The sequence below is a fragment of the Blennius ocellaris genome (assembly GCF_963422515.1).
Source record: "Blennius ocellaris genome assembly, chromosome: 7".
NCBI classification, from domain to species: Eukaryota; Metazoa; Chordata; class Actinopteri; order Blenniiformes; family Blenniidae; genus Blennius; species Blennius ocellaris.
In genome coordinates, this window is record NC_137656.1 from 5,771,272 (window position 1) to 5,799,083 (window position 27,812).

The 27,812-nt window shown below is 40.1% G+C and overlaps 3 protein-coding genes across 4 annotated transcripts; 2 read left to right on the forward strand and 1 right to left on the reverse strand.

Moving 5' to 3' along the window:
• Nucleotides 1-485: 485 nt before the first annotated feature.
• hint2 (histidine triad nucleotide binding protein 2) lies at nucleotides 486-2,293 on the forward strand. Of its 2 annotated transcripts, none has more exons than XM_080499136.1 (5): nucleotides 486-611; nucleotides 842-979; nucleotides 1,081-1,185; nucleotides 1,712-1,797; nucleotides 1,873-2,293. In XM_080499136.1, exons 1-5 carry the CDS (start codon nucleotides 525-527, stop codon nucleotides 1,982-1,984), a joined length of 528 nt encoding a protein of 175 aa, XP_080355262.1. In that variant the 5' UTR covers nucleotides 486-524; the 3' UTR covers nucleotides 1,985-2,293. The 2 variants fall into 2 exon arrangements, with proteins under 2 accessions (XP_080355262.1, XP_080355263.1); XM_080499137.1 differs by having other exon boundaries at nucleotides 1,712-1,784.
• A 7,329-nt stretch (nucleotides 2,294-9,622) lies between these two features.
• On the forward strand, nucleotides 9,623-18,026 carry LOC308131978 (long-chain-fatty-acid--CoA ligase ACSBG2-like). Its single transcript, XM_080498907.1, has 12 exons — nucleotides 9,623-9,713; nucleotides 10,551-10,639; nucleotides 11,398-11,518; nucleotides 11,616-11,696; nucleotides 11,786-11,935; nucleotides 12,491-12,658; nucleotides 12,736-12,917; nucleotides 14,140-14,376; nucleotides 14,820-15,037; nucleotides 16,524-16,663; nucleotides 16,784-17,027; nucleotides 17,316-18,026. The coding sequence occupies exons 1-12, from the start codon at nucleotides 9,624-9,626 to the stop codon at nucleotides 17,405-17,407; spliced, it is 1,812 nt and encodes a 603-aa protein (XP_080355033.1). The 5' UTR covers nucleotide 9,623; the 3' UTR covers nucleotides 17,408-18,026.
• Nucleotides 18,027-19,874: 1,848 nt separating this feature from the next.
• LOC308132455 (flavin reductase (NADPH)-like) lies at nucleotides 19,875-26,335 on the reverse strand. Its single transcript, XM_080499556.1, has 5 exons — nucleotides 26,206-26,335; nucleotides 23,078-23,304; nucleotides 21,732-21,933; nucleotides 20,750-20,914; nucleotides 19,875-20,519 (listed from the first exon to the last, which is right to left on the reverse strand). The coding sequence occupies exons 2-5, from the start codon at nucleotides 23,210-23,212 to the stop codon at nucleotides 20,374-20,376; spliced, it is 648 nt and encodes a 215-aa protein (XP_080355682.1). The 5' UTR covers nucleotides 23,213-23,304; nucleotides 26,206-26,335; the 3' UTR covers nucleotides 19,875-20,373.
• Nucleotides 26,336-27,812: the final 1,477 nt, after the last annotated feature.

A 27,812-nucleotide genomic window follows, 5' to 3' on the forward strand; every position in this document is an offset into this window, starting at 1 on the left:
CCCTGCTGGCAACAATAAACACAACACACCCAAGGCTGCACCATAGCAGTCTAAACTATGACAATTCAGACACATGATTAAAAATAGGGAACATAAATGACAGTATTTCCATACTTGTTGAATTATGTGTGATGTGCATCTATATACACACAAATAACACATTGATGAACGTTCACTCGCGTAATAAATGCTGCCTTTGTGGACCGCTAAGATCCGTCGTAAATTTGATTGAGCACGACGAGATCCCGCAAATGATGAGACTATCTAAATTATACACTGCTCGCAGTGAAAATTATATATTAATACAAGAGCTGAGGTCGGCTTCGTCATGTGCCTTGTTTCGATAGCTTTTCATAGATTGGAGAAAAAAAGCATGGTGGAGAATCGACACGAATGAATTTACATAGGGTACTTGAAGGCATCACTGACACTGCAGTCCGGAGCGTCACGTGTCATAACGGCTGTGTTTCTTGTTTGACCCACAAGTCGACAAAGAAAAAGTTACTTTCGCTTGCAAGTTAGCAATGTATTTACGTCAGATTTTACGGACGCAGTTTGTCGGGAGCAGGCTGGCTCCACTCGGCCGTTTGCACCGTGTTTGTGGCGCACAGGTAGCTGCTCTGAGAGTCCCTTTTGCTACTGTCGTGCTCATGTACCTCTACCTGTCATTTGCCGCTGCCGCGGAGCGGCTGGACAGTAACTCTGGTGGTGGCTGCGGGAGACATGCCGTGCCCCTCCACCACCACCAGGAGGTTTGCTTTGTTTTGGATCCGTTTGTGTGGAAGTGCAGCCTGCAGATATCGGCTGCTGATGGCCTCTCCTCTGTGTGTCTCACCCCCAGAGACCACTGTGCACCAGAAGTGACGAGGTGAGGCTGGCAGAGGAAGCCAGCAGGAGGTACGGCTCTCCGGCCCCGACCATCTTCTCCAAAGTGATCGACAAAAGCATCCCTGCTGACATTATTTATGAAGATGACAAGGTAGACGTCCAGTCTGGGCTTTTCTCATTTCTACCGTGATAAATCAACACATTTTTTTTTCTATGCAATGTCATAATGCACACCGTCTTTTATTTTTTAAGTGTTTGGCGTTCAGGGATGTCAATCCTCAAGCTCCTGTTCACTTCCTTGTTATACCACGTCTCCCTATTCCCAGGATAAGTGAGGCCAAGGATGACGATACCGAGGTAGGTTACATGTTCATTGATGTTTATCCTTAAAATGGCTTTATGTTGAGCTGGTAGTCGCTTAAATTTTTTTTTTGACATTTTGATACTATGCCACAATAAATAAAAACTTAAAAGTTGAAATTCTAAGGTGATAATGGCATTATTTTATGTTGCAAGTGAATTAAAATGTGTTTTGACATTTCTGCATTAAATTTTACACAGCCGCATAAATGGACTTTCAGTCATTAATGCGAGTGCCAACACAGGGAGGTTGGCGCCAGACACAGAACTTGTAAAACCTGTTTTTCCCACAAGTCCACTTGATTTCAGATATGCTTGAACTGTCACATCTGCGTGCAAACTCACAATGACCTAGATTCACTCGAGTCATACACATCAGCTGTTAGACCTTCCTAAAAGTCTGAAAAACAAACAAGAAAAAAAAAGAAAACAGTATGCATTTACTAGACTTTGAGGTTAAGCACTACACTCAGTTGACCTTTGTGCATCCTTCCTGTAAATCTCTATTCTTCACTACTTTCAGCTCCTGGGACACTTGCTGGTTGTTGCTAAAAATGTCGCAAAGCAAGAATCACTGAGTGATGGATACCGAGTGGGTAAGTACGTCAGGTAATTAATACCACTGAAGATCATTTAGTCATTCATGTAAATGTAGTATTTGATCGTTCACTGCTGAATTTGCAGTGATCAACGATGGAAAGCACGGCGCTCAGTCAGTGTACCACCTTCACATCCACGTGCTGGGAGGAAGACAGATGACGTGGCCACCAGGATAATATTTTCATTGATATGTTGACGTGGTCATCACGTTTTCTTTATCGCTCTTTCTTTTTGTCCGTCTTTCTATATACATGACTTTTACAGCCTGACATCTGTCCATTCAAAGGTTGAAAAATTTGATCAGTCTGTTTTGTACAGATATATGTGAATATGTTGATTTTTGACAAATATAAAAATGAAAAGTAAATGCTATGTTTTATATGGATTCAATAAAGACATTTAATCTAAAAAAAAAAAATACATCTCATTTTTTTTTTTTTAACTGTTGTTTCTTCATTGTGATCCACTGTTCTGAGGTCAGATTGTTCAAAATGTGAAATTGTTTTTGGAAACCATCCAGAGCAATATTAGCTGATTGATGTGAACTTTGTAGAAATATAAGATAAAGTCATTTACTAAATGTAAACTATGCATTTCGAATAGGCTATTTCATGAGTAATGAATGAAAATGTTTAGACTAGTTTGTAAGGTTTGAAACTACTTGGAAAAATGATTGTATTATATCATGATACTGTGAGGAAGGTGTTTTTGATGTGAAAGAGTAGAAAATCAATGACGGTAAGAGAAAAGACAGTCGATGGAGGGTGAAAATCCAATTGATGAATACACAAATTTATATAGATTTACATTTTAGGAAAAACTATGCAAAATGTTATTTATAATGTGAACAAAATAAATTATAAAAGCTCTCGCCCATCAACAATTGTCATGTTTATGTGTTGAGAGATGATCATTTTTGGACTTCTGACATTCAACATAAGTTTAGAATGTGTTGTTATTTGTAGTTATTTGTGTTGGTTTTGAGATCTGCCATCCACATTAAATTAATGTAGGGAGAAAACTATTTATTCAATAATTGTTTCTTCGTTTAAAAATGAAGCACAGGCCTTGTTTTATTATTGGATATCACCAGTCATGGTAGGTTGTTCGGTCCACTATAGTGGCTCCAAAGTCAGCCAAAATTGCATTTGTCAGCCTTTAATATTATATTGAGCTGACAATCACAGTGAATGTGTTCACTTGAGGCTTCTTTTTGATGAATTTACGACTTAAAACAGCACCAGAATAGAGGAGCATCTCCCACAATCAGGCAATTGATTTGAATGATTTTGAATGAATTTATTGAGCAGCTTTGCTCCAAAAATTCATAAAATGTACCGCCGGCAAATTGTTTACTTTTATGATGAAATAATGTGTTAATTGCAGCTTGAATTACAATGTAAACAACCTTTAAAAGCATACAAAGTGCTTTCATTAATTGTTATTTGAGAATCATTGAGTCTTCTAATATTTTTAATGAATGGTCTCACTAATCATTCACAACCTTCACTGACTCGAGCTGTGGTGTGACTGGGTGGTGTGATTCAGTGACCTTGATGCTCGTGACTGAGGTAACTGTGTGTCACTGGAAATGAAGGGATGAACTTTTCCCCATATTTACTTGCTAAACAGCTCTTGCCTCCATGATCGGACACGGTTGTGAGATAATACAAGCTCAGCATAAAATAGAAAACAAGGCCTGTGCACATGATATGCAGAGACTATTATCCAAAAGCCTCATAATCTGGACTTTTCCTTAAGATGCAACATGCAATAGAATTTTCATAAAAGCACGTTGGAGTATTCATGATAGAACACAAGAAAAATTATGTTTTGCTCAATGACAGTGTTGTGGAGATTGTTAAGACTCCTGATACAGTTCTGAGTTACTTATTTATAAAGCAGTGATTAATGATAAATAAATAAATTAATGTGAAACATTAGCTGAGCTGCCGGCACGGTGTGAATGATTTACTCATCAAGCCCAGCTGAGGTTCCTTCAGATAGTAGAAGTAAGACGGGCTATGAGCCAGACGTTATCAGTCGCTTGTAAGAAACATATTTACCCAGTTACATAAAAGACAATGAGGAGCTCTTCTTCCTTATCCTCCTCCCCCACCTCCTGTAAACAAGACTCTAGTGAACTAGTAACCATTCGGACAATAGCTCTCACTATCACTGAAGCTCTATGAGGAAGACAGAGATAAACAGATGTTCTGCAGCTTCACAAAAAAACAACCAAAAGAAAACCCTAAAAACAAGTAACAAGCCTGAATGCTCAGTAAATGTAGTTAAGTTCATCCATTAATTTCTATGGCTGACCGCTTTATCTCAGTCGAGGTTGCAGAGGGTTGGCGTCGATCCCTGAATTGATCGCAAGTTCATTATAGGGCAAACACTCACATTCAACTGCAAGCTGAGCATCACCATCCATCCATCCATCCATCCATCCATCCATCCATCCATCTCCTACACCGCTTATCCTATTCGAGATCGCGCTGCGCTGGAGCCAATCATAGCTTACTATGAGCGAGGGAAGGATACACCATAGGTAAGTCACCAGTCAGACACACAGAAACAGAAAACCCCACACACTCACAGTCACACCTCGGGGCAGATTAGTGTCACCAATCAATCTCAAATGTATGTTTTTCGACTGTGGGATCAAACTGGTTTACCTAAAGAAAGTCCTGTGCATGCCCAGGGAGGACATGCATACTTTACACAGTAAGACTTTCGAGCCTGACCTCGATTGATCAAGGGTCTTTCTCACTGTGAGGCAAGAGTGATAACTACATCATCAGTGTGCAGCAATGTAAAAGTAAGATTTACCGTAGTTATATTTTCCATAAACACCTTTGTATTTGTTTGTCAAAGCTCTTTTGCAGTATGAACTCTAAACACGCTGTTGTGCCCTGTATTCTGCAATATGATACAAACTTTACTCTATCATCTGTTTCTTTAACTTCATCTGTGTTTGTTAATTATGGACCAGGTTATTGTAATTGTAATTGTTAGTAACATGAATTCTACAGTCATTTGGAAATGAAGATTGCTGAGATTTCTGGATGTTGATACAGTTTCTCAATGAAAAAAAACCTTTACCACCATTATGTTACCAAAGTGTCAATGTGGTCAAAAAGACGACAGTTGCACAAGTTTTGAGAAACTCTGTTATGAGTCAAAGTCTCTTTTAGTATCTTGCACCTTATCAAGTTTTATCATTATTTTTCCAACAAGTCCGATAATGACTGTCTTTACAAGTCAATTTGAGATAATAAAACCTGCAGTAACCCCGTCCGCCCCATTCCTCTGTGCATTGTGAGATCGTTAAATCTTTACTCCATAGAATAGTTCCGTCACCACGGCCAACAGTTGTCAGGAGCTGTAATTAATACAAACAAAGCAGCTTTTCTGGCAGCTGCAGTGTGTCAGGTTACAGGTCTGTCTCTGTGGCGAAAGACACAACCTTTGGTCAGTTTTGACGGTCGCTGTGATCTCTGTAGCAAGGTGTAAAGGAGGGGAGATTGTGCAAGTGTGCAGTTGTGGACTTGGCGTGAGCGCTGGGCCGGCTGCCAACCCCCTCAATAGGTCGACATTCACCCCAGGAGGCAGGAGGAAGAGGAGGAGGAGGTGGTGGAGGAGGAGGAGGAGGAGGAGGAACACATTGGGGGCAACAGTGTACTACCTGCAGCCGGGCAAAGGTTGATCTGTCCTCTACCTGACTGCTGCTCTCCAGTTGATGCCCCTCAGCACTCTCAGCAGAGAAGGTATGTGCTTATTTCATTCAATTTTCACTCATTTCTATGCTTTTCGAGTGCGTGCAGTGTCAGAGGAAGGTGATGCAAAGAGGATTGACTGCGTTTGAGGTTTAAAACTCCTTAGTGACCAATATTCTGAATTATCCCTGGGTAATAAGAGCAGACTTCTTGATTTGTTTACTCACCACAGACTGAATCTTTCCCACCTCTACCCACACCCTCCTCCCCTACATCTACTAAATTGACTTTAAAGACTAAACAAACAGCCGAAAGAACCAGGTAACGTCTTTACCTGCACTTCGTCTCTACTTTTCTGTTTGCTTTGTCCCCATAGGTTTTTCAAAGTTGTTCTTGATATCAGGGATGCGCCTGAGACAAGCTTTTTTGAGATTAGAGGACATTTGAACTAATTTGTGAATAATCAGGGTTGAAGATTTGTTATTTGTATTGTTGTTTCCAAATTGCTGTTTTGTAAGTTATTTGAACTTTGATCCAGACAATAGTGGACCCTGAGGTCAGACTGAGAGACTGCTGTCTTGACAGATCTTAATCTATTGTAGTTCTATTAATGTGGCTCATTGTCAGTTTTATCAGTGCTAATATTTGCCACTGACTGATTATGTTATATCACAGAGAAGGTACATCTACATCTGTGCAAAATCTGTTTTTATCCACTGTTATTGTTGACCTTAACAGGTAAAGATGTCTGATCTTTAAGAATTATAAATCAAAAAGAAATATTCATGCAATCTAATATAGACACAAAATACCAGATGTGTGACATAAAGTGTAACAAAGACCAAGACAGATGTCCTAAATGAAGACAACAAATTGATGCAAAGTAATTAAAGCAACATCCAAAGACAGAAATACACGCAGGAAGCAAACTTGGGTGACCAAATAAAGACTTAAAATTACTCAATTTATACACAAATGGATCAAAATAGGATGGAATAACTATTAAGTGATGCAAAATGATGAAAGTCATCTCAATTTAGTGATTCACATGTGTATTATGTTTGTCCCAGACACAAAATAGCCAGAGTATGACACAGATTTGCTACAATGAACAACAGTAGATTATCAAAATGAAGGCAAAAAGGTGGATTAAAAAAGTAATCAATGAACCCCTCAAAATGCACCAATCCAGCATGGGAAAATGGCCACACACAAAAAAGAAACAAAAGGCCTGTTTACCTGACACAAATTGATTAAAAAAGACCCAGAAACAAACAATATAAACAATACATTATGAAGACAATGGTTCAAATTTTGTAACTTGTGTTTGTTTAGTGCATCTTCCAGTCTGAGGAGCCGGTTCATAGGAGTTCACAGCTTCACAAATAATGACACTAGGGGACATAAATCTTTGACTCCATGGTCACGCTGATCTGAAGATGATTTCAGTTCATGTCTGAGTTGTGTACTCTGGGTCCTGGATGGGCACAGCCCTGCAAGTTTTTTATGAGTATCTCCTTATCAGGTGCTCTGCAGATCTTCATGATAACACATTCAATAAGCAAGCAGAAATAAGTTTTTTTTTAATAGGATTTAGCTACCCTGAGAAGCAACACACGTTTTCAATATTATCTTGAAGAGAAACACTGAAGCAGTGTTTTTGCAGACCTATCAATTAAAATACGTCAAGTAGTTTGTTGCATTGTTGGATGTAACGAAACTCAAATGACAAATTTCATCATTTTGCACCAGATGACTTAATTAACACTTGGCTAGACGTCAAGTAGTCAATTCACTTTTGAAATACATCAGGGGGCACATTTAGAGATACTATACTATCATTTCACTGGACTCTAGATCGAACTGGTCTGTATTTGTCCTCTGAACAAACATGAGTTTGACACCCCTGACATCAATAGTGCTTGCAGATGTAGCAATGTTTTCTGGCATAGCATGTGTAGTTTCAAAACTTGGGCCATTGCTGAGTGGGGCGGTCAATGGCTGTGACCTGTTGCAATGACTTGAATGATAGTCGGAGTCATAGAAATATTCAGCGGAGTGCTGTTACATAATAGATAACTATATCTGCTCTGGGAGTCTTGTTCATGACTGTCTTTTAATGCTAATGTGACTCGTCTTTTTTCATTTGTTTCTAGAAAATACAAGATGAGTACCAAAGAAAAATCTGTTCTGAATAATGGTGCAGCAGCCATGAATCCAAATACTGAAAGGTATGTCAAATATAGACAGATTTGATCCACTCACAGCTATTTGATTTTTGAAGTCTGCGTCTAAGTTGGGTTTTATCACCGACCGTCACAGCAACACATCTGAATCGGCACAGACCACACCAGAAGCTGCAGTGAAGAGAGACTCCTCTGTCATCCTGAATGAAAATGTTCCTACTGCTGACGTCCACACAGCAGCCCAGGCCTCAGAGGGCCCGAAGAGTGAACCTCCAGCTGTGTCCACCCCACCGGACCCCAAAGAACCAGGTAAGGCTCTGACAAAGGAGCTCATTTAAATTCATTCAATCAAAGCACAGTGGTGTCCAGATGAATCCCAACAAAAATAAGAAGCAAAATACATTGCTGCTCCTCAGACTTTATAATTTCGACTCTTCCATTGAATTCAGATGTTTCCATCATATTTCAAACACGCCCCCCAAAAAAGACTTTCTCATAAATTTCACATAAAAAATGTCTTTCATTGTTTGAATGCTGAAAGGCATCACACCTAGTGATCCAAATGTTTATTATTATTAATAATAATAATAATAATAATAATAATAATAATAATAATAATAATACCTTCGCGAACGAAGTCAGGTGACCAAGGTAGTTGGCTGAGAAGGTTGTCTCTGTATGTATGTATGTATGTATGTATGTATGTATGTATGTATGTATGTATGTATGTTTGTATGTATTTATTTATTTTTATTTTTTTTTATTTTTTTTTTCTATTTATTTATTTTTAATTACCAACATTTTGCAAAAACTACTCACCCAAAGTTCATGAAATTTTCTAAGGATGATTTGTCGTCATCTATGGACCAAAGGATGAGATGTCGCGAAGCGAGAGGCAGGTCCACAAAGTTTTCCAGAGGAAATTTTCAGCTTTCAGCTTTATTTAACATTCCCACTTGCATTTACTTCTGGAAATGCTAACCTCCAGTTAGTTAGTTCAGGCATAAGATACATATTCACTTTATGCATGTTAAACTGATACTTTCTATGCAATATCCCTGTACTTGAACCTGCTGGTTGGCCTGACTCTTGAACGTTGAACTCTTCAGAAGCCTGATAATGACTGATTCAGGTATAGCAGGTGTGTGTGGGAACAGTAACACAAGGCGTCAATCACTTAAGGCAGGAAACACCTGAGTTGAGCCTGAAAGTTAAGTGAAATATTCAAAAAATGCACATCTGGCTAATGGTGCCTCTGGGCTAAATGAAAACATGCTAGAGAATGTCATTTAAACCTGTCAGAGAGAGAGTGAAAAAACCCCATTATCAATGAAAGAATAAACAAAATAATAGAGACCATTCTTGAAATAGAAAACACAAAATTTGCAAGAAAAACAAGAAGGCATAAAATGTTGACAGTCAAGCCCACATCGTATTCACATTGAATTACTCCCTTGAAACAAACCTGATTGGGAGGTAGACACTGCTATAGCATAGCCCGCCCTTCTGTATCAGGTAACTGCATTCTCTGTTCGCTGCAGTGTGGGTGTGTTTGTGAGTTAGTGTGAGACAGCAGGTGCATAACACGCCCACAGGGAGAGTCTCGAAATGTTTGCGCGTCTCTTGTATTCCTGCCTCATCTTTCTCTGAAAGCACAAGCTCTCTCTGGCATCCACAAAAGTCTGACTTGACATCAATGGCGAGTATACGTGGTTGCCCCTGTTGTCCCAACGCAGAAGAGCCCAAGGAGGTTCCCCTCACAGCAGCCAACTTGGCAACTACCCTCAGCCCGGCCGAGCAGCTATGGAGCACCAGCAGAGATCAGGCGGTCAAGCTGAGGATGGAGAGCTCAGGTCCTGGCTCAGAGACTCCCATCACCATCCACCAGATGTTCCTGGAGACAGTGGAGAGGATGGGAGATCATACGGCTATGATTTTTAAGAAAGAAGGGCAGCAGGTATCATTCACCTGGAGGCAGTACTACGAGCAGTGTCGTGCAGCTGCCAAAAGTTTCCTCAAGGTATGTGTGTTTTACTTCTTACACGCGAACCTTAACTGCATGCAAAAACACACACTTTCTGTCATGTTGACTTAGCACTTTCCTACTTTTAGACTCTTTATTCTTAGTTTGTGTGAAGAAACCAATGGGAATCCTGGTCTGTTTTTTTTTATTTTTGTTTTTTTCATATCAGTCCCCTATTCTTTGGTATGCATTTAGTACTCAGAGGTAGTTTAAAACAAAAAAGAAGTTGTCAGATCAGCCTACTTGGCAGCTTTCCAAGAGAAACTCAACAATTGTTTCCGCTTTCATCTTTGCCTTTTGTTTGCCTCTGGGCTGTTTTTTTTTTGTCTTTATCTTTCAGCAAATGCATAACCTGTTGAATTGAGGTCAGCCGACTGTCCAGGCTTGGCTTGTAATTCATTTACTGTGTTTAAGAACATTATTCATCTATTTATTGTCATAAAAGTGGCAACCTTCAAAAGGCAATGTATGTACACCCAATGTGGTGCAGCTCTGCAGTTCTTATCTGGCTGAGCCATGATGTTGTTTTTGGCTCAGTCAATGAATTGATGTATGGAACTGACAGCCTCCACAGAAGCTCTTTCCCCCGTTTCAGCTCCTGTGTTGTAAACATACTTCTCAGCCTGTCTCCTTCGTGTGAGAACGGGCTGCCGAAAGCTAATACTGGGAGCTGTGAAATTTACAGCTTGGGTTACGTCTCCTCTTTCATGGCCATGTCCGTGTCTTATGAAGTGGAATGGCTGTTAAGACCAGATGTAGGTCAAAAATACAAGAAGTACTTTGCTACTTTTAATTTTTGAGGGTAAATGTCTTGTGTGTGTTTTAATTTCTTAGTTGGGGTTGGAGCGCTACCATGGTGTGGCGATCCTGGGTTTCAACTCCCCCGAGTGGTTCATCTCAGACATTGGCTGCATCTTTGCCGGGTAAGTATGCAGCAAAGTCATCTCTCTGGCTGAGACCTGAGAGATTGTATCGATACACGATACAAACCTCGCTGTCTGCTTTTGCTGTGGAGATGCCTGAGATGGCTGATTTGTCTCCAACATATCCAGCTGTCCATCTGTCTCACTATTTAGGTCCAACAGGTTTGAAACAATCGAAAAAGGACATGATCATACGCAGAAATCACAACGGGTTAATTATTATTGGAAAAATGTCATTTGAGGAACCAATCTAAGTTTAACATTGATAACTAAAAGCAATTCCTCTTCCTCAAAGGAACATCAATTTACAGAACCTATATAATTCCAATTTTGTTTGTCCCTATTACATTTAGATATAAAACTTTTAAAATAAAGAGGAGAGGACACAACAGAGCACTGAGTCCTGAGCTGAGACATTGGTGATGCTACCATGAAAGGGACATTTCACTGTATTTTGCACCATAAAGTATCAATAAAATTGGTTTTATGTTGAGATCTTTGTCATTTTTGTAGTCATTATTTGGTTATGTGAAAATATATACACATTTTCACCACATTTTTGCCTGAGGAACTCTATATTCCCAGTGGTTTGGGTCACTGACTTAATACACTCCTGAATATGTTAACCTTAACCTTATTAACTTCTGTTAGGTTTTATTTGATTAACCGATTCAATAGTTGGCGGGAAAAACCAAAATTACCCAAATCTACATTAAAACAATTAAGGAAATTGTCAACTTATATGTTTCCTCTTGTAGGGGTCTGGCAACTGGCATTTACACCACCAACTCACCCGAGGCCTGTCAGTATGTCGCTCTCAACTGTGAAGCCAACATTGTGGTGGTGGAGAACCAGAAACAGCTCGAGAAGATCCTGCAGGTCAGGCCCCTCTCATAGCACACCTGTTTCAAGCATTTATGAGAATACAAAGGAATCTGTCCCCATGTGGGCTTGTTTACATTGTCTCTTCCAACAGGTGAAAGATCAGCTTCCTCACCTGAAAGCCATTGTTCAGTACAAAGGCGAGCTGCAGCAGAGAGAACCAAACCTGTATACAGTACGTTTGCACGGCTCACATAATAAAGCAGAAAAAAAAATCATTGCACAAACCAATGCATGGCATTTTCTGCAACTCTGTGTTCATAGTGGGAAGAATTCATGAAGCAGGGAGAACAAATTCCCAACGAGCAGCTGAATTCTATAATCGACAGCCTGCGGGCCAACGAGTGCTGCACCCTCATCTACACTTCCGGGACCACCGGCAACCCTAAAGGGGTCATGCTGAGCCACGACAATGTGAGTCACCTGAACGAGACTTTCGTTTGCTCTTATTGTGATACTCAACAACCTGATTAAAAGTCTCTGCCAGGTTTTTTTCTGATTTGTTTTGAAGGCTGAAAGGCCAAGTACAGTATGTAAAAAAAAAAAAAAAAGTGTGGGATGCCGTTTCCCAACATTCATTTTTCCACAATAAATAATTGAGGAGGAAAAAAAAACCCATCTATATGATTAAAGTGCATATTTCAGAAATTATGTCATTGCTGGACAATTATGCATTTATTTATTTTTAAATAATTATTAGCTGTTGTGATTCTGATTCATGATTCAGCTTTGTGAGCAGCCTTTTCCAATTGCTAAAATCCAACCCTATCAAAATCAGACACCATGTTTAATCCTCATTAAGCAGCAGTAGAGAAGAAGAAATGTCAAACACCTCAATTGGTCTCATTGGTTTTAAGTTCCCTGTGGGCAGCAGCACAATGGCACCTCTTTCTTAGAGGAACTTCTTCACTTCACCGTGTCGGGTGTATGTTTGTTCTGATGGCTCTTCTCCTTTTCCTCCATGTTCAGATAACATGGACAGCCCGTACAGCGTCTTCTGTAATAAAGGCGGAATATGGTGTGGAGGTGTTGGTCAGTTACCTGCCGCTCAGCCACATCGCCGCTCAGCTGATCGATATATTTGTCTGCATGAGCTTTGCAGGGACCACCTACTTCGCAGAGCCAGATGCCCTCAAGGTAAATTTTCAACAGTCAGTCATGAAACAATAATTTATCGGTGTGATAGAATTCTGACTGTAACTGTGAACTTCCAGGGTTCCTTAGTGAATACACTTAAAGAGGCCCGTCCCACCCGTTTCTTGGGTGTTCCTCGAGTGTGGGAGAAGATACAGGAGACCATGAAATCTGCTGGGGCCAAGGCTTCCCCGATGAGGAAGAGAGTGGCAGGCTGGGCCAAGTCCATCGGCCTGCAGTACAACCAAAGTGCCATGAATGGGTGAGACAGCAGCATGGATCATTTATCAGCCTAAATACAAGTCTGGTGTTTGCTCTTGTCAACAGAATGTCTTTAAACACCGGAATTGTTAAAGATCAGTTCATTTTTACTGCAACAGTCACTTAAGTATTCAAGATGTTCCTGAGACAGTTGTGTGCTGCATATTCTTGTCTTATTGATAATTTTATCAACAATGACGCCAGCACTTCACATTGATCTGTCAATGTTCATTATATTTGTCTATTTAGTATATTTTTCATACTACGAGATGTCACCGGAGCACATATTTAGTCAGTGATGTAAGCAGGCTATTTTCCAGTTTCACTAACATTACAAATGTTTAATTTTCTTTACTATTAAACCATTGATCCGAGCCTTCAATGTCACAATGTCAATATCTGAGCAGGCATTTTTATTTTCTTTATCTCAAAAGGCAAAAAGTTTCAGTGATTTCTTGCAGATATGGGAGCAGAAAAGTGTTGTTGCCAATACTCCATTGACCCGTGTTGTGCTCTCTGGATTTAATTATTTGAAAGATTTTTCATGTTTAAAATAAAGTGTTTTTGTGGTAATTGTAGTGGAGCAAATCCTTGAGTACATTTTGAAGCTTATTATTCTCTAACAAAGGCATAATGAGGGTAAAAGCTTTTGTGGGAGGTGAAATGTATCCTAATATTCATGCACAGTCACATCACAATATGTACACCCATAAGCCATAACAGTATAACTACTAACAGGTGAAGCATCTCCAAAACTGCAGCTCTTGTAAGGTGTCGCTGGTCTGCCGTGGTCTGTATCAATCAAAAGTGCTCCAAGGATGTAAAAGCAGAGAACATGGTTATGAGATGCCAAGGCTCTTTAAGACACAGCTTCCCACTGAGGCAAATATTGGGTACAAATGATGTCTAATGGAGTTCATGCTTTCTCAATTCAGGTCTGTTTTTGCAGCAGTGGGCCCAACACAATATTAGTCGGGCCAACTGTAATACACATGCTGATGTGATATTCATCATAATTCTGATTGTGGCAATAGTTTATGCATCTGCTCTGCTGAAAGATGTTTGTTCAGACACAAATCTTTCTGATGTTTACAAATTCAGATCTAAATATTGTGCTAAATGTGGTGGAAATTTGTGATTTGTGGCAAACCACAACCTCGCACATAAGTTTTAGCCAAGATGTACATTTGACATGTTTTTATTTTTATTTTTGGTGATTACAGGGAGAATGCAGTACCATGGGGCTTCATGCTGGCAAACAATCTGGTCTTCAAGAAGGTGCGTGCAGCTCTAGGCCTGGACCGCTGCCGGTTCTGCCTCTCTGGAGCTGCCCCCATCACGAAGGACACTCTGGAGTACTTCATGAGTCTGAATATTCCCATCATGGAGGTGTACGGCATGAGTGAAAGCTCGGGTCCGCACACAGTCTCTGCCACTGTGCATGATTACCGCCTCACGAGGTCAGCAGAAAGCATTGTGAAGAACATAAATAAGTGTTTTAATTAACATGAGATTACTGACCTGTTGCTTGCAAAAACCTTACTTGGTGGGCTGGTGATGTCTCATAAATGAAACTCACATGAGTTAATATGTGTTAAGGCACTCAAGGCTGCTAGATTTGTCTTGGAATCACACTTTACTCGATTTTGGTCTACGCCACTGCCCCGAAGAAAGTTTTGTTCACTTGCTAAAAGTGGCATATGTATTTTATTGAATGTATCTGCTGGGGGGGCCAAAATGTTATTAGTACCAACAAATAAATGGTTTGCCAGGACATTTAAGCAGACATTGTTTAATCTTTTTTTTTTATTAATTAGCCATATTGTTTATTTTGTGTCCACATCTTGGTTAGAGTCTCCTGGCACATCATACCTGAGCACATCTCTGACTCTTTTCTCTCCAGCTGCGGGAAAGTGATGCCGGGCTGCAAAACGAATCTGAAGAATCCAGACATGGACGGTAATGGAGAGATCTGTTTCTGGGGGAGAAACGTCTTCATGGGCTACCTGAACATGCCTGAAAAAATGGAGGAGGCTCTGGATGAGAACGGCTGGTTGCACTCTGGAGACCTTGGAAAACATGATAAGGATGACTTTCTGTACATCACCGGAAGGATCAAAGGTAAACTGGATGAAAGTTTGGGGAAAACATAATGTACAGTTCTGAAGAAAATCACATAAGCTATTATGTATGTTAGCTTATTAGATTAAAAAAATGGCATCAGCATGTCTGATTACTCCCATTTTGTGTGACTTCATACTTATACTCCATTGGGTATTTACTGCAAAACATCAAATTGAGGTTTGTTAACATGGATTGAAACTGATCCCTTCGAGTTTACAGTGTCCTCACCAGGGTGGACAAACAGAAACACTGATCTATTTTTTTTAATGGCTCAATCCATGTTTGGTGTTGTCCTACAACTAATTCATATTGTTTGAGCTTGATGATACACAGTAGCATGGTGAAAGAAACAAAAAATACAAAAAAAAACAACTAAACTCTGCCAGGTTGTCATGTTTATTCCCAGCCTAAACCAAACATTATAAATTCACTCAACAATGACAGGAACTATGTGGCCTGAATTTTACTTTCTTGGAAATAAACAGATTTGCATTTGTTTTTGGGGTTTTTTAAATCGCTAGACAACTCTGCTTTTCAGTCTATGTGAAAGTGTTTTCAGGTCATTCCTGACAAAGCTGCTGGCACACAGGCAATGTAGATATTAAAGGATGTGACCAGTTGATAGAAGTCTTCCTCAGAGCTTAACCTTTGGCACACTTCTGAGTGGCCAACACAAGCGTATCCTGGTTGTCTGGCAGGTTCAATTTTGCTGCTCTGGGCATTTGAGTTGACTACGTTGTTGTGGTAACATGGCACAGAAGTTTCCGCATACTTCACCACACCCATGGAACGCGCTGCAGGTTTTTTCTTTTCCTTTTTTTTAGTGGCCTTGGTTAACCTGGATTAGCACACTGTGTACAGTATAAACATTGAGACTATTCAGCTGCTTATTTGCAGCATCAATACCAACATAGCCCCCTCAGGCCAGACGGAACTCTCTTGCGAGCTGGTTTTATCCCATGGATTAGGGTTAGTTGGTTTGTTCTTACATTTTTTGTTTTTTTATTTGTCCCTTTCATTGTATATATAATAATACAGTGCATCTCTTTGAGAAAATTAATACGGATTTAGAATAAACACTTTTAGGGTACTATTCACAACATGCAGTTATGTATGTTAGTGTATTAGCTGTAAATAAACTCTGCGGGAAATGAAACATAAAGTTCTGTCACTTCAACTTTCTTTTGCCTTTGCTTAAGTTTTTGTTGACAGTTTCCATTGTATTAATTTACCAGAGGAAGAGCACCTCATTAACTACTCAGTCCTCCTGAAAGCAACAGAGAACATGCCTGACATTCATACAAGAATCATTGGTATCCATCTTCCTTTAATGTAACATCAGCTGAACTTAAACAATGATAAATCATTAGTTTGACACACTGTCAAGTCAGCTAATGTCACACAGCGGCACTACGTTATGCAACACTTCGACATTTTGTTGACTCAGTTGAAGAGTGCAGTTTCTTGTGTCCGTGTGTCACAGAGCTGATCATCACTGCCGGTGGCGAGAACATCCCCCCCGTGCCCATCGAGGATGCATTGAAGGCCGAGGTGCCCATCATCAGCAACGCCATGCTGATCGGAGACAAACTCAAGTTCCTCTCCATGATGCTCACACTCAAAGTAAGCAAGGCCCCGATCCAGCAGCTCTGGTGTCCGTGGAAGCAAATGCAACAAATGCAGTAACAGCCCTCTACCAAACTCCCCCCCCCACCCCTTAAAAAAATGTCCCTTTCCCCACAGTGCAACTTGGATGACAACGGCGAGCCCACCGACGAGCTGAGCCCCGAAGCTCTGGACTTCTGCAAGAAGCACGGCATCAAGGCCACCAAGGTGTCAGAGGTCATAGCCAATAAGGAGCCGGCTGTTTACTCAGCCATCCAAGAGGGCATGGAGCGGATCAATGCCAGGTCGACGTCCAACGCCCAGAAGGTCCAGAAGTGGGTGCTCCTGGAGCGAGACTTCTCTGTTCCCGGAGGAGAACTGGGTCAGCTTTTTCAAATCATTATTTGCTGCCAAGTTGACGCAGTGTTCTATTACTGTCCGAAGAGAAAGCGTTCCTTCCCGATGTCGCTGTTTAACTTGTTTCCAATCGCAATGCTTTTGAGGTCATGTTGTCTTGTGACTGTGCCGCTTGCCAGACCACATTCCTCTGTATGTTCATTTAATTCGTGCTCAAGATGTTATCTAATGTTGATGCTGCGTGTCAAACGTATATACTGTAGATCATGATTTAGATCTGACAAACCTGTTTTGTTTTTCACTTTCTTCACAGGACCCACCATGAAACTGAGGAGGCCCATTGTTGTGAAGATGTACCAGGAGAAAATAAATGAATTGTATGGAGTGGCCGGGGAGAAAAAGTAGACTGGGCCGCACAGAAATCAGAGACAGTCATGAATAATGTGTCAGACCAGACATCAAAGCTGAGGGAAAAGTTTAAACCCTCAAGTGCTAAAGAGATTTAGCACTTGAGGGAAAGAAAATCTTGATTCTGATCTATTTATTTTTTAACAGGATACAGATAAGTGTTTATTAATGTCTGTCAGGGGAGGAATATGACATTTATGATATTAAATACATAATACTGTTTCGCAGCAATGGCCGATTTTGTAAATAATACGCCTGAATCATAGACAAATCTTGTCATGGCATATGCAGGGAGCGTACTAAATCCCTCGGCACCAAACATGTCACATGCAAGTTGGAAAGCACTTTAATGGCATTGGAAAACTTGTATAGATTCTGCAGTAAAAGCTATAAACCACAGATTGCTGTGGTCTGAAGGATGTCTAATCAGATGTGTTGTATTTCTGAAGTAGCAGTATGCATTTTAAGATTTTACACGATCAATTTCCACTGTTGTGTCATCTGGCACAAAACAAAACAAAACAAACAAAAAAATGAAGGCAACTGGAGCTGAACAAGTATTTTTAAAATGTGAGAAGAAATGATCCAGTCACAACGATGTGCAAATGGTAAAATGTATGGCTGAATGTGTCGTTCTCCGTGTACAGTGTGACACAAATGGAAGTATTTATTTTGTGATAGAGATTCTTTGATTGTCAATAAAGTGAAAAATTTGATCAGATTTCCCTGCTGGGTTACGTAACTTTTTTTTTTTAAGCAGAAGTTTTTGTAAGTGGATTTCACTTACAAAGATTCTTTCAACTGCCTCAACACGTCACATTGCATTCACACACGCACGCCAGTGGTGATTGCCAAGCAAGGCGCTTGACTTTAAGTTTGGGATTCAGTATCTTTCTCAAAGGCACTTATACATGTGGACAGGGAGGAATGTGGAATTAAACCTGAAACCACTACCCCTTTGAGCCAACGCTCTGCCACTTTGAAGAAAAAAAACAAAAAAACACTCTCCTCTAGTCTGTCCCCTCTCTTCTAAACATTTCCATGAGATCTCTTGAATTTAAGTCTGCAGAGTGTGTAAGTGTTACTAATAAGCTACAATCTTCTCCTTAAGTTTAATGTCCACATTTTGCAATGTTACAATCTCATAAGTAAAACTAAAATGAATTGAATATGAATAGATATAGCACAGACTGGTGGACCAGGCTCTTTTTTAAATATATCTTAGCTTATAAAGAGTTACATATTTTTATACAACAGAACATTTAAAACAACGGAGTTGTACATATGTACTGAGTACATTAAAATTATAAAGCGTCCCAGAGGATATGTTATGCATCACTGAAGTTCCTTGAGGCTGTCCTTTTTGAAAATCAAAAAGTGGTCACATTTTCATGAGATTACACCTCCAGCTGTATTTTGACATATTGCCAGATTACTTGTATGACCTGGATTGACCAGGAAAGTAGCAAGCATGGATAAAATCTGGTTACATCAAGTCAGAGGGTGTATTCCTTGTACACTGTTTTTGTTTTGCACACATAAACACTACCTCAAACTCACTAATAGCTCTTTTTTTCATTTCTCCATCCAACAGGATTTGTTTGGACTGAATACTGGTATAGTTGTGATGCATTGCTTTTGTGTGTGCATGTCACAGATGTTTCAAATTCCATTCACATCATGCAGAGGGCATATCAGATTGTATATACTGGCTGTGCCTGCTTCCCCTATCCGAGCAGTGAAGTTCTCAATCTCAGGTCATTTGCAGGTAATGAGAATAAAGCACAGCACGTTATCTTTATGTTCTCATTCAAGCAATAAGAGGTCAGAGGTTAGACTGATAGTGCATCTGATAAGTAGGTACATGTAAGTGTAGGTGTTTTTGTGTGTGTGTGTGTGTGTGTGTGTGTGTGTGTGTGCGTGACTCTCACAGTTTGTTTTTTACAAAGTGATTGTTCATACAAGATGTATTCAAATTTAAAGGCATTTAAGGCAGTATAAAGCAACAAGGTAACATCTAAACTTTATACCACATTATTCTGACTGAGTCTGTATTATGTTGCTTCAAGTCTTTGAATAACCTGATGACTCTGGTTACATGCAAACTGGCGGAATGCAGTCCGATATCAGCGTGTGGAGGACTTATCTGTGCTCCTGCATCCAGCCTGTACTTTTTCCTCTCCCAGAGCTCTGGGATGTTTGAGGGTTTATAGTGTCTTGGCTGTTCCTAGGACTGTGCTCTTCTGGACTGAGGTTTCAGATGCTGTTTCTTGGGATCTGCTGTAGCCACCGTCCTAGTTCAGGGGTCAATGTGCCATGTGCTCTCACTACTGCTGGAACTATGCCAGCTTTAACCCTCCACATCTGTTCTAGTAAAAATCAATGAAATGCAAGTGTGTGTGTGTCGGAATAACTAACAACATATTTTTTCAATTAGGATTTTTATTCACCCTAAAATGTCTGAGACATATTTGGTGGTTTGTCAAATAATCTTTCACTCACAGCTGACACAAGACTGCCTCCACGTGGTAAAACGGTGCATTACAACATGTTTCTCGTGCAGTGCAACGCATGGACAGAAAAGTGTCAAACAATTGTAAACAAAGAAACATTCATTAGTTCACATAAGGCAATAATGTCATTAAATGCATCAGTTAGCATTTCATACCCCAATTCAATAAAAACAGATTCTCCAGCTCAAGTATCATCTCTCACCATGAAGATGGTCCATCTTCATTTATCCAGGCTACAATAGAATAAAACTGCCTTCTCCTTTTAGGAGCTCACAGTGCTGACTCACTCAATCTGGAATAAATAATCAGATAACTGCAGCTTTAATTAGTTGTACTGCAACCACTGTACTCAGGGTTTAAAAGCTTGATATCTTCATGGTTAGAAGCAAGCCAAAGCTTGGGAGTTAACAGAGCTTTTTGTTGGATGAGGCGACACAAGCTCCCTCCGTCTCATTTAGTTGTGATGGCGACTCCCTGCTTGACCCAGGCGTTGCTGTTGAGGAGAGACAGCATGAAGCGAGCCACATCCCCTCTTCCCACAGGCTTACCGCTGAGGTTGGGCACAAAGTATCCTTCATGGGTCAGAAATTCTTGAGCTGCGGCAGACAGAGATTGGGATTATATTATTTTTTCGTTACATTCTTCAAAACAGGAAAAAAAAAATAAAACTTGAGATAAGTACTTGAAATTTGATGCATTAAGTCATGTGGGGAACATGGTAACAAGCTTGCACTGTGACCAAGTGGATCCTGAGGGCGCGAAGAAAGCTCTTCACTGAATGAAGCTCCGTTGACCTCACGGCGACGTCCAGACTCTCTGCTCTTACCTGAGGCCGGCTGGTTCTTGAGGCCGGGAGGGCGAACCACGGTCCAGTTGATGTCGTCGGTCTTCTGCAGAAACTTCTCCATCTCGTACATGTTGGTGAGGACGCTTCGAATCATCGGCAGCAGAAGGAAGCGGATCAGGAATGGGGACTGACTTCCTGAGTTGGCTGAAAAAGTACAACGACGACAAAGTGATGCTCAGGTGCAGAAAGGTCTTTTTTGAAGAAGTTAATGATGTAGAGATGTTCTCATGCTGTAGCTATGCCATCAATGGCCACATTTCTAGCCCGGTCGACACTGGCTACAGTAAGCATTGGCTTTAAAGGGTCATGTATTTTTTTTTTTCATACCAGCGATTTCTTTGGAAATCTACTGCTTTTGCATAACGGTGGTAGTGGGTGCGATCCACAACAATGTTAACTTGAATACCTCGGCAAATTAGAGATTTCAAAACTTTGGAGGTCAGCCCACCAAACATGAACATTTCAACAAATATTAAAAAATATATAACATTTAAGAAAACATCAAATGTCACTCAAACACTGTAAGTTGTGCCTAAAAGGTTTTTCTCCAGTTATTCTGGTTTAGTTTAGCATCTAAAGACATGCTGTTAAATTGGCGGCTCTAAAGCGATCGTAGTTGTGAAAGTGGTCGTCTGTTCTGGCCTGCAGCTCGTGACCGAACTCTGAATAAAGCCAATTTAAAAGATTACATTCAAGATTTCAATGAGAGAAGATCAACTGGAGAATCTGAATACCAATGAGGAAACACCAAAAGAGCAGTTTCAAATAAAGTGCCATTGAACGCAACCTCAGTATAAGAAACGCAGAAAGTGAGAAGCATTAAATGTTTGTTTGAAAGCCCAAGTGAAAACACTCATCTTCTGAAATGTAGTGCAAGTCATTCTCACATACATCATCAGGCAGTTAAGGTTTGAACATCACACAAATGACCGGCAGGCCGTCGTCTGCGTCCTGCACTTACGATCTGTGTACCAGGAGGTCATAGTGATGATCCTGTTGACCCGCGCCTCTCGCATGGCGTTGATGATAGACCCCATGGACGTACTGTAACCAGTCACCTTTGAGAGGAAGGTGGCAGGAAAACCAAGGCAGGACATGATCACGTCATGGCCTTTGAAATGACTTGTCAGACTGTCTGCTGTGAAAATATCCGCAGTCACCACCTGCAAATACAGAAGGACGGAAAATGACATTGTCTGCAAGTTTTAAAGGAGGGTGCAGTGTCTTGCTCAAGGACACTTGGACATGTGGAGGTGGCGAGATGGGGGCCTCAAACCCACAACATTACGACTGAGAGATAATCCACCCTGCCAAGTGATCGTCAGCCACACGCCGACCCTGTCCAAAACAACCATTGCTTCTCATGCTGACACGTAACTTCACACATCAGTGACCGAGGAGACTGAGAGGGCTGGGCCACCGAACCTTCTGTACAGGCTTAGGTTTGAGTGCTGCATGGAAAAACTAATTTGTTGAAGCTGATGTGAGGGATGAAGACTTCCATGGGTATAAATATAGAAAAACAATCTTTTTATGATGAGTTTCCATTGTGGACAGTTAAAGAATGGAAATTAAAAGTTGTGCCACATTTCCCTTTTAATCAGGAAGAAATAAGAAAAGTCATAACATCTTGTGATGGAATCTATCTGATACTTTATTCCACAGCTGATATTTTGATTTTTGTCATATTTTCTTTCAGGTTGGGCCAATTTGTCAAGGAAAATATACATTTTTTATTTGTTCTGCCCTGGGAAATGACTTATAAATATATATACATATCTATATAAATATTAGAAGGGAGCACTGCACATATTTTTTTACTCAGTACATATTTCCTGCCATGGTAATGATCAAACGCACAATCCACTGTGATCTTTCATAACAGTATTGCTACATGTACTCCATGGTAAAAATAAATAACTAAAATAAAATATCAACTGCATGCATGTTGATTCAATTAACATAATTTCAAGACGTACAGTACACTGATTCTTTTCATCAAACTAGTGGTCAGAGTTCTCCATTTTGCCTGCTGGTATTGAGGATTTGTGGGTTGCACAACGATCAAACTTGCTGATCCCTGTCACCAGCTCAAGACATTACTAGGATGTATTAGTAAATAACACACAATAAACCTGCTTTTCATATGAACTATATAATGACAAACAGCTGTTTAGTGGTAGCTGCTAATCATTTTAACTTAGCAACCCCGGTATAGCAGCAAAGCCTTTTATAAAACAGTTCCGTTCATCCGCTCCAGATGTTTTACTTCATATAAACCCCTGAACTTTGAACCCACATAATCACCTTCAGGTTGTCATGGTGCAGGGTGAGCTTGGCCGGGTTCCTGACGATGGCAGTGACCGTGTGACCCTGCTGCAGCGCCTGGTTGACCAGAAACTGCCCGGTCTGCCCAGTGGCCCCCAGCACGGCAATCTTCATCCTCCTGGTCGAGAAGCTCCGGTCGGGACAGTGAGTGTGACAGCAGACGACGTTTCAAACTCTCTGGAGCCGACTGCGTTCAAGGTCCCGCCCTGTTTCACAAGTGTGCAGAAATGATTGTCATGGTGCAATAAAGAAGCTCTCTATGAGACATTTAAGTTGGTCATATGACAATATTTGTGTTTTTATGATGTACCCTGGGCATCTCATGTATACTAGTCTAATTTATAAATCACTCATCTAAAATATAGATTTAACTTCACTAAAAGTAAATATACATCATGTGCCAGTTGCAAGAATACATTTAGAAATAAACACAGCAGCTTTTGGCAAAACTGAATTCGCAACTGGTTGTTAATGAGGTGCAGAGCTGCCATCTCCTCATCCCTTCATCTTTTGCCACACATAACAAAAGTCATGACTAACATGCTCATTATAACTTTCATAATTCATAATTATGTATTCGGGTAATCATTAATTTCATACAAGCAAACAGTTAGAATAGTAGTGGCATTACAGTAACACAATATTTTATGTGTTCTTCCCAAATACATGGACTTAATAAAGCTGGGAAAGTCAGTATTTTTCTTGACATCTTTTTTTTCTTTAGTACAAATACAACTTTGGTTTTGGCATTCATTTGACCTTTCTCTGGTAATTTCAATGCTGTAGCCTTTTATATACTTATATGTGTTTTTGATTAATTAGTAGACTCGTATAACGCTTCTTAGTGTACCATTTTCTTTTTATTTAATTTTCACTGGTACTTAAAGGATTATTGTCCTTACTTGTTTTGTGGTTTTATCCTTGTATTATCAATGGTCAGTAAAGACCTTTGATATACAATAACCTGCTTGACAGTTGAAAGATAAAGTTTGATAGAATAAAGTTTGAATGATGTTCACATTATCAAAACAGGCCCAACTGAAGGAGACAAAAGCAACTGCGTAGATATTCTGCAGTTGAAGTAACTCAACCACTTTTTAAAGAACTAACTAGTATGTGTAAACAAGCATTACCTTTTAGCTACTTACAAAAGCCAGTGTAAAGTTCATATATGAGACCAATGAATTAAAAAAAAGTTGTTGCTTGTGAGTAACTCAAATCGTTAACCAGCAAACAAAGCCTGTAAAAGATTGTTTGTCCTGTAAACATGCCAAGCTAGGAATTGAAAATCTACGTAGTCCTTCAAGATGTTTTGATAAGAAAATACAATAAGTCATCACAGACTCAGCAGGAATGTAGCTTACCAGTAACAACCTTTTGAGAAGAATATTGCTTAAAACTTTACAAAAACGAATGAGAAATCCACATTTGATATGTCCGATGAAGCTTTTGAACACAAGCAGAGCCTGTGTGTTCTTAAAAGAACAGATGATATCTTTGATTCGACCAGCAGAGTGCGACTGCACACTGCACGTCTTTGTTCTGTCTAGAGTTGACTGAATGGAGTCTTTTCAAAGCGGCGGCCGATGACGAGATTGCCAGTCAGATGTTTGCTGCAGACACTGAGCTGATACCACTGGCTGATACTGATTTCATATCCTTCAGAGATATCAGACGTAGGATGTTTGTGAAGGTTGCTTGAGGCTACGCTCAAGTTGGCCGAAGGTCGTGCAGAAGGCTTTACTTGTCTTTCTACGAGGAATAACTTAAGTGTGTTTTTTTCCACTAAATTTGTCAGTTGTGATATAACTATTTATTTATTTACTGTTCCTCACTTTTCACAGTAAGTCTTGTAAGTTTAATCCCACCTCATAACTGTGCAGGTTGCACATTGAACTCAAATTGACTTAAAAGCTGTTTGCCCATCCATCTTCTGCACAGATGATCCCATTTCGGGTCAGTGGGGGCTCCACAGGGGTCATATTATCACTCACACCTCCAGGTAATTTAGAGTCACACATGTTCCTGAGTTGTGGTCGAAAATATCCTGGGGAAAAACCAATGCTCACCCACACCTGTGCTGTATACCGTGGCCACCCCTTTACATTATTCTTAAATACAGAAACTTTCAATATTCAGGAAGTAAATATGAAAATGCACTGTTTTGTACTACAAAGGTAAAACACAACTATAAGATTTGACACACTTGCAGAAACGGTAACATTAACATGTGTTGGGAAACTTCACATACTGAAGATGACAAACATGAATAAATGGGTCACGTGTAAAAGCCATATTGTGGCTTGTGTATTATTATATTAAATTTAGGGTTTTAATCCCACCGCCTTTGAAATTCACTCAGGATGCTGTCAGGAAGGGTATTTTGAAAAGTCAAACATGTGGATCTCATTCCCTCTTATGACCCTGGAAAAGATCAACAACATTGGGAAATCCTCTATTACAATATCGGGTTGGCCTCTACCATTGAAGGTCAGTAGAAGCTGGATGATCTCATAAGTTTCCCTTTTGGAATGACCCAGTAAGAGCTGAAATCTGAATCCAGCAGATATGTTGTATGATGAGCACAGAGAGATGTTCACAGCCAATAGAAAACTAGCAGAATTGAAGCAGCTCTGTGAGGATGAATGCTACTGGAAGAGATTGCTCAATGTTATTATAGTGAGATGATGCTCAAGCAGTTACAAAATAAAAGTTTTACTCCTCTTTTTCAGAAGCACTGTAAATATTTATAATTTGTGTTAAAAAAACAGATTCGTATTTTTGTTTGGCGTTATTAGATTATGCAAATTATGCACGTGGATACTTGTAATTTAGATGTGGATCTTAGATCGACCTTTTTAATCAGTTCCTGCAGAAATCTGAGAATTATCAAACTGACCATCCTTTCCATGATCAGTACGTTCTACGTCTGCCTTTGTATATGTGTGGCAGATTCACATGTCTATCCCGGCATTAGATTTTGCACAGTAGTCTTCAGAGTTTCTGCATCACAAAATAACGTCTCATTGATCACCATCGGTGCTCGTCGATTCTTTAAACAACGTGTCCTTCACACACACTGACATGTGCACAATGTGGTTACTCACCGGGTCTGTATCGCTCCGGAGCTCTCGGACCTGGTACAATCAGATTTCGTGCCGTCAGACCTGGTAAAGTCCGATTCGACCCAGTCCCAACCCCGTCCTGCCACTGCGTCCCGCTGTCACACATGTAAACATTATGAAACCTTCTTCGCTCCCTTCACTGTGGAGTGAGAACTGCTTTGAGCACTGTGCACACCGCCGCCATCTAGTGTTCCGGAGTCAAAACTGCAGCTCACGTACGCAGTGCAAGGCAAAGCATGTCCACAGACAAAACTACTTCAGGTGAGTAAAATCATATCATATTAAAACAACGTTTTCTGTAAAATAATATCATTTTGAATGTGATGCAAACGCCAATTATTGGCCTATTTTGCTTCCACCGAGACAAACTGTCCTTGCCTAAATGACAAGTGTATTGCTGTTTAACATTAATATATATATTTGAAAGTACAAGTTTACTTTACATGTCACAGTGAGGCCCACTGTTTGGAATCTCGAATATCTATTTGTCAATTTCCATTTATAGAGCAACCAGAGAGAGAGAACATTGCTGTTGTCTCTGGTTGCAGAAGCACATGTGAGGCAGTGATAAAAGTCCCTGTGCTTTGTTCTAATTAACTTATTGTTCTGCCACTTGTGACATGCATCACATTGTAAATCAGCCTGGACAAATCAAGGATGTTACCTGCAGCCATAAAATATTTCCCTGACCCTCTCTGAACAATTAATTATACAAGTGCACAGGTTGAGCTACCCATCCTCATCCACAACCTCCAAGAGAAAACTGAATCTGCAGCTTCTGATATCTCCATGGTGGCTGTCTTCTTCCTCTTCCTGGCACTTCCATATTATAAACTTACCTTTCAGCCACGGCTTTCAACCAGCAACTTAGGATGTCCCAGGGTCCGTCTCTTTAATTTATTTTCTCTTTTCAGTAATACATTATTATATCCGGGGCTGCCTGTCTTTTAGGGATTTCTATAATGTTGGCACAAATGTGACATTTATTTGAAAACATTGTGAAGGTAAAGGATCAATGTCACTTGTGTGACCTGATAATATGGGATCGGTTGAGTGATGATTGTGTATCTTAATTGATGTGCATAAATATTGAATTATTCAATATCCACGGAAAACATTTTTTTTCAAGGTTTATATATATTTTTGTTTAAAACAGGATTATTTGTATTTTAGAAGATTGAAGTCTTTAATGTACATCTTTTTTTTTTTTTTTACATTTCCATTCATCCAGTCTAGTGTTGCTTGTATAAGATCTGATTGGTGTGCCCCATTAAAATCACCTCAGCTCACATGTAAACACAAGCTCAGCATCCTGTAATCAAAAACACTTACAAAAACAAGCCCAAAAACAGACGCTGGCCTCCCTCTCAACCTGGATGTTTACCCCTGCTCTTTGCCGTCTTCCTATATAAAGACCGGTCTAGTCGCATCAAGTCATTAGTTCAAGTAATCCACTTGTAGCTTGGTGCGTTGATTATGCGATCACACCACAGGAGTAAAGACTAAAGCAGCTTCAGCACAGTCTGCAGAGCCGCACAGCGAGGATAGCAACTACATACATGAGGCCTCTCTGTTAAAAACCTGCTATT

Excerpts from the sequence above, each read along its gene's own strand:
- LOC308132455 (XM_080499556.1), bottom strand. The coding sequence starts at position 23,212 with ATGAAGATTGCCGTGCTGGGGGCCACTGGGCAGACCGGGCAGTTTCTG. Across the intron at positions 21,934-23,077 it reads TGCACCATGACAACCTGAAG|GTGGTGACTGCGGATATTTT; the intron begins GTGATTATGTGG and ends CTGTATTTGCAG. Across the intron at positions 20,520-20,749 it reads CAAGAACCAGCCGGCCTCAG|CTCAAGAATTTCTGACCCAT; the intron begins GTAAGAGCAGAG and ends TGTCTGCCGCAG.
- hint2 (XM_080499136.1), top strand. The coding sequence starts at position 525 with ATGTATTTACGTCAGATTTTACGGACGCAGTTTGTCGGGAGCAGGCTG. Across the intron at positions 612-841 it reads ACCGTGTTTGTGGCGCACAG|AGACCACTGTGCACCAGAAG; the intron begins GTAGCTGCTCTG and ends TCTCACCCCCAG. Across the intron at positions 1,186-1,711 it reads CCAAGGATGACGATACCGAG|CTCCTGGGACACTTGCTGGT; the intron begins GTAGGTTACATG and ends CACTACTTTCAG.
- LOC308131978 (XM_080498907.1), top strand. The coding sequence starts at position 9,624 with ATGATTTTTAAGAAAGAAGGGCAGCAGGTATCATTCACCTGGAGGCAG. Across the intron at positions 11,519-11,615 it reads AGCTCGAGAAGATCCTGCAG|GTGAAAGATCAGCTTCCTCA; the intron begins GTCAGGCCCCTC and ends CTCTTCCAACAG. Across the intron at positions 14,377-14,819 it reads CATGATTACCGCCTCACGAG|CTGCGGGAAAGTGATGCCGG; the intron begins GTCAGCAGAAAG and ends TTTTCTCTCCAG.